Consider the following 6,516-nt stretch of genomic DNA (forward strand, 5'->3'; position numbering starts at 1 on the left):
CTTGGTTGATGCATGTCATCGTATCCCAATTGCGTGGATCGATGCTCATGATATCAATCACTGGATTGTCTGGTCCAGACTTGATTATTTACATATAGCTGGAATATTGCTGAGTGTGGCGTTAAACAATAAACAAATTAATAAAAAAAACCTTGACACAAATGGTGAGGCATAGTCTCCCTGTACGTGATTCGGATGTTTGCGCTTCCTATTGAACAAGAATGAATATGATTTTCTACCATGTATTGTCTTCGGTTTGGGAATGGAAATACTTCTCGTGTTGCTTATTAGACTGCCAAAGGAATGATTGTGATATGCCAATGTTGTTCAGAGTAATTACCTTGGTATACATTTTTTGATAGCTCACCTTCACTTGATCAGTGTTGCAGTGGTTCTGTTGAGTCTGGTTGCCATGGTGACTTTAGAGCCAATGGTAACTCATATGAGCTTTAAATCAAACTGTCACCTTTACTCTAAGGGAGCCATTTAATGATGTGTTTAAGTATTTGACTTTTATTTTCGGCAGTGGAACTATTTTTAAATGATAAAAATTGTGTTTTTTTTTGTATAAGGCTTAAAATTGATTTGCATAACTGTTGTATGGTAAGGTTGACAGGTTTAAGCAAGGTTATGTAGGAGAGGCTGAAAAGTTCTGAGCCTACAAAAGATTTTTTGCAAGTATTGTGTAGAATTCTTTCAGTTCTTAGCATTTTTGTAATTTCCCTTCTATGTTCCTCCTATTGACTCGCAATTACTTGATAGAAAATGGCGGCGCCCAATCAAGACTATCTGATCAATAATCAAAATCTGTATTGTTTTGATTTGACTCTGCATAGACTCGTTAGTCCTAAAACAATTGTCAACTGGTTCACATATATTTCCCCATATATTATATATATTTCAGATGCAATTTAAAGCACATCTGGACATGCAGAATTATACAGTATGATTGAACACATTTAACTGTGTCTTGGGTATATTTTTAGATGCAAGACATATGTATAATCAAACATTATTTCTGGGTGATTCTTTGACGAAGAACTTGAAATCATACACGCATTCTGATTGGTTTTGTCGTATTTTCGCAATTAACATTCATCGACAGGAGAATGAGTCTTCTTGCAGGTTACGGAAAGGGGCGAGGGGTGACGAATGGTTTTGTGATACACTGATCACACATCCATCTTGTAACAAGGGAAGTAACTCTAACATTATATTCGTTTATTCCTGCCAAAGACGTATATACGTCTTTGTTCCTGCTTACCACTTTTATGACTATAATTTAAAGTTTGAGTAAAAACTATTTACTGATATTTTCAAATTACAGCCATATAGAAAAAGGTCTTTAGGGTCATATTTGTTCAAATTGTAATGAAATTTGGTACATGTGTAATCAGTTGGAACAAGTTTAATTAGTATTGAGGCTCAACACCTGTGTTCCTTTTTTCTCAATGTTTTGAAATTGATTTGACCTTTGTGTTTTGACCATGCTTTTGATTGCTCTTCTACGATTTTGGCTACAATGATCATAGGCGCCGACAGTACTTAATCCTGCATAAAGTACACATTTGACTCATGTCATAATGGGCCGATGGAGCACAGATGCCCTGATGTCTAAGGCACCAATTCGCTTTGCAGAGTTGCGTCAAATGGCCACCCCCGAAACCTGTGATTGTAGGTTAGAATCCTGGTCCGCTCAGATTTTGTTTCAAGGTTTCTCAGCACCACAGCTGTGCTTGTGGGTTTCACCAAGGTAGTACACATTTGAGACCTGCTACAATTCAGGATTTCCTCTCACATGAGGCTGACATATAACTGAAATACTGTTCAACACAGCCTCAAACCCAACCCACTCACTTATGGTGGGCTGGCATCATGATGCTGTTCAAATTACCTCCTTCCCCCGATCTTATGTATCCATGGTAACATTGTTTTATCATTCCTTTCAAGATGGTGCGTCCACATAAATTATCAATCAATGAAATAATTTTTTCAGTTTTCTGTTAAATCACATTATGGCACTGACAGTTGTGAGAAGGAAAGGCATCCACGGTTTTATAAGACATAATTTAGTTGTGACATTTGCCCTGTTAGGCAAAATGTTTTAAAACACCCTCTACCTTGTAAAGCAATATCGAACAAACAATGCTGTCTCTGTGCATCCCTTTTTTAATCCGATTGTCGGTATTTTCAGCAGCCATTTGGTGAAGTCTTAAAAGGTGACACCCCAAACACACACAAACCACAGTGTCCATGCCACCGCAGCCACAAACATGACAAAGTTGTTTGAGGTTGGTGTTTGTTCCCAAGGAATTATGTCCACCAATGGCCACAGGAATGAGCAATACTGGAAAGTTACAAGACCACATCTGTAGTTTAGCATTTAGCAACATACTGCAAGATCGCTATCGCTCTCCCTCCGCCATATTCGTCCCACGTTAACGCCATGTCACATCAGGTGACCTCACCGCTTTGTACTAGTCGTCAGTTCATGTTAGTATCTACTGATGACTATACTATCCTATTGTCTACAACAAACTGGTGACCCATGAAGATCCAGGGTAGAATAGGTCTTCAGCAACCCACGCTTGCTGTGAAAAGCGACTCTGATTGTAGTAAGAGGCGACTAACGGGATCGGGTGGCCAGGCTCGCTGACTTGGTTGATGCATGTCATTGATCCCAATTGCGTGGATCTATGCTCATGATGTCAATCACTGGATTGTCTGGAACAGACTTGATTATTTACAGACTGCCGTCATATAGCTTGAATATTGCTGAGTGCGGCGTTAAACAACAAGCAAACATATAACAAACTGGTAAGCACTCCATTTCATGGCTTGCAGTAGATTCAAATGTTACTGGTGGAAACATAAGTTCCACGGAAAACGCCCAGAACTCGATGAACTCAGCAGCACAGCTAGGCTCGGCCCTTGTGGAATGTTTCGTTTCACGTGAATTTCTATACAAACATTAATACAAATCCGACTTATTGCTGTATAGGAATTTGGATTATCACACACAATTTGGATAATAGAATGTGACTTATTTAACCCTAAACTTTTGTGGTGTTTAATTATGTTTAAAACATGACGTAAGGGCATAGGCAATTAGTCCTGTCAGAATTTTCAAGTTACGACCCTGCTTGTAACAGATTTGAACTAAAAAGCATCTCTAGCAAAACAAAAGGCTAGTCTTAACTTCAGTATGTTGGAAAAGTAATAAATGTGCTGTACGCCCATGTGTAAGCGTCCTCCTTAGTTCCAAGTTAAAACTAAACTTTACACCACACATGGGTAGAGAAACCTTTTTTATGAATCATAGTACATATTTCATATGTAAACTTCTCTTCAATTGCCAGACAGAGGAAGTTCAACTTCTACATGTATGTTTCCTCTCATGATGGCATCACATTTTGTTTTTTCATTTGTTTTAGTCTTCAGTTTTGGTCCTCAGCATTTATGCAGAAAAAAGTCAGTATCCATGCTGACAGAAACTTTTGTTAAGTAGCTGCTTTTGTTGACATTTGAAATTGTTGTCTACATCCCAAGGTGAGCTACAGTACCATGGCACTATGCTTATTAACCACACAAGTCAAAATAGGAATAGATGTTTATGTCTGCTGATTACTCGCTAGTTGTTTTGTTGATCTATTTGTCATGAGTTGAGGTGAGGTGAAATGGAGTTTAACTTCGCATCCAAGATTATATGCACTTATATAGCGATGTGCATGCATGTGTGTGTGTGTGTGTGTGTGTGTGTGTGGGTGTGCTTGTACTAGTCTGGACAAATTCCACCCTTATAGTGCTAGTCCACTGAGACACTGTGCTGCAGTTTAACATGAATACCCCACTCAGACACAGTACACTGACTGAGCCAACTAGTCCTTGTTTTAGCCCCTTATTTCCATGTGCCAGGCAGAGTAACAACAAGTGCCATCTTTTAACGTTTTTTGGTATGACTTTCCTATCTACGGGAGGGTACTCTACCACTAGACCATGGCAGCGGTCGCTATTTGTCACACTGTTTGGGGAAAAAGAAAGGCTATTTCTATTATAAACAGGATGTATATTGTTTTCACATCAACATATATATGTATTTACTTCTGTCATAGAAGACTTTGTCACATGAGTTTAGACATACTTTATTGCTTACATCATATTCATTATACGATGCTTATAAGGAAACTATATACAATTCATTTAATTCTTTTATGTGGCTTTTGGAGCTGTATTATTATTTTATCATACATTTTGATTGGTTTGTCCGATAAATAAAACTAAATTATTTTTCTTTTCTGATTGTTGATTTAGCTCCGGTCATTTCATTGCATTAATAGAAAATAAAGTGGCCCCTGATATATAGGGAATTCTTAATAATGGACTGTACTGTTAGGGAAGGGTTTTGTTGTTTTTATATATGAATGTCAAGACTTCATCGTCTTGTATACACTTTATTCATGATGGATGAAAGTTGTGTATCTGAGACATGTTCATGATGGAGGAATGCTGGGTATATAGGACCGTGTTCATGATGAAGGAATGCTGGGTATCCAGGGCCGTGTTCATGATGGAGGAATGCTTGGTATCCAGGACCATGTTCATGATGGAGGAATGCTTGGTATACAGGACCGTGTTCATGATGGAGGAATGCTGGGTATCCAGGACCGTGATCATGATGGAGGAATGCTTGGTATACAGGACCGTGATCATGATGGGGGAATGCTGGGTATACAGGACAGTGTTCATGATGGAGGAATGCTGGGTATACAGGACCATGTTCATGATGGAGGAATGCTTGGTATCCAGGACCGTGTTCATGATGAAGGAATGTTGGGTATACAGGACAGTGTTCATGATGGAGGAATGCTTGGTATACAGGACCATGTTCATGATGGAGGAATGCTGGGTATCCAGGACCGTGTTCATGATGGGGGAATGCTGGGTATACAGGACAGTGTTCATGATGGAGGAATGCTGGGTATACAGGACCATGTTCATGATGGAGGAATGCTGGGTATCCAGGACAGTGTTCATGATGGAGGAATGCTGGGTATACAGGACAGTGTTTATGATGGAGGAATGCTGGGTATACAGGACTGTGTTCATGATGGAGGAATGCTGGGTATCCAGGACCGTGTTCATAATGGAGGAATGCTGGGTATCCAGGGCCGGGTTCATGATGAAGGAATGCTGGGTATACAGGACCGTGTTCATGATGGAGGAATGCTGGGTATCCAGGGCCGTGTTTATGATGGAGGAATGCTGGGTATCTGAGACATGTTTCATGATGAAGGAATGCTGGGTATCCAGGACTGTGTTCATGATGAAGGAATGCTGGGTATACAGGACCGTGTTCATGATGGAGGAATTCTGGGTATCAGAGACATGTTTCATGATGAAGGAATGTTTGGTATACAGGACCGTGTTCATGATGGAGGAATTCTGGGTATCCGAGACATGTTTGATGATGGAGGAATGCTGGGTATCCGAGACATGTTTCATGATGAAGGAATGCTGGGTATCCAGGACTGTGTTCATGATGAAGGAATGCTGGGTATACAGGACCGTGTTCATGATGGAGGAATTCTGGGTATCAGAGACATGTTTCATGATGAAGGAATGTTTGGTATCCAGGACTGTGTTCATGATGAAGGAATGCTGGGTATACAGGACCGTGTTCATGATGGAGGAATGCTGGGTATCCGAGACATGTTTCATGATGAAGGAACGTTTGGTATACAGGACCGTGTTCATGATGGAGGAATGCTGGGTATCCGAGACATGTTTCATGATGAAGGAATGTTTGGTATACAGGACCGTGTTCATGATGGAGGAATTCTGGGTATCCGAGACATGTTTCATGATGAAGGAATGTTTGGTATACAGGACCGTGTTCATGATGGAGGAATGCTGGGTATCCGAGACATGTTTGATGATGGAGGAATGTTTGGTATACAGGACCGTGTTCATGATGGAGGAATGCTGGGTATCCGAGACATATTTCATGATGAAGGAACGTTTGGTATACAGGACCGTGTTCATGATGGAGGAATGCTGGGTATCCGAGACATGTTTCATGATGAAGGAATGTTTGGTATACAGGACCGTGTTCATGATGGAGGAATTCTGGGTATCCGAGACATGTTTGATGATGGAGGAATGTTTGGTATACAGGACCATGTTCATGATGAAGGAATGCTGGGTATCCAGGGCTGTGTTCATGATGGAGGAATGCTGGGTATCCGAGACATGTTTGATGATGGAGGAATGTTATTTATAGGAGACTATGTATTTGCTGTCTTGTGTGTTTGTAAAGATAGTCTTGAATTTGTTATTCATGTTTTTTTAGACAAGGTGATAATCACTTGATGAACAACCATCTAAAAGATTAACTTGTCATCCATTGGAGGTCATGTCAGGGGAACCTTCTTATCAGCCAATCATCACTGAGGCTTCTAAATTCTCAGTACAAGTGAGTGAATCTTTTTCACAAAAGCATATCTGATTTCTCTGACT

At 40.1% G+C, this 6,516-nt stretch overlaps 2 protein-coding genes across 2 annotated transcripts; both read left to right on the forward strand.

The window, feature by feature from the left end:
• Positions 1-4,539: 4,539 nt before the first annotated feature.
• On the forward strand, positions 4,540-5,274 carry LOC125372267 (S-antigen protein-like). The gene has a single exon (XM_048381580.1). It carries the CDS (start codon positions 4,540-4,542, stop codon positions 5,272-5,274), a length of 735 nt encoding a protein of 244 aa, XP_048237537.1.
• Positions 5,275-5,277: 3 nt separating this feature from the next.
• On the forward strand, positions 5,278-6,369 carry LOC124152634 (S-antigen protein-like). The gene has a single exon (XM_046525629.2). It carries the CDS (start codon positions 5,278-5,280, stop codon positions 6,367-6,369), a length of 1,092 nt encoding a protein of 363 aa, XP_046381585.2.
• The last annotated feature ends 147 nt before the right edge of the window (positions 6,370-6,516 follow it).

Source organism: Haliotis rufescens, unplaced genomic scaffold (assembly GCF_023055435.1).
Source record: "Haliotis rufescens isolate VD_foot unplaced genomic scaffold, xgHalRufe1.0.p SCAF_4, whole genome shotgun sequence".
NCBI classification, from domain to species: Eukaryota; Metazoa; Mollusca; class Gastropoda; order Lepetellida; family Haliotidae; genus Haliotis; species Haliotis rufescens.

Excerpts from the sequence above, each read along its gene's own strand:
- LOC125372267 (XM_048381580.1), top strand. The coding sequence starts at position 4,540 with ATGCTGGGTATCCAGGGCCGTGTTCATGATGGAGGAATGCTTGGTATC.
- LOC124152634 (XM_046525629.2), top strand. The coding sequence starts at position 5,278 with ATGTTTCATGATGAAGGAATGCTGGGTATCCAGGACTGTGTTCATGAT.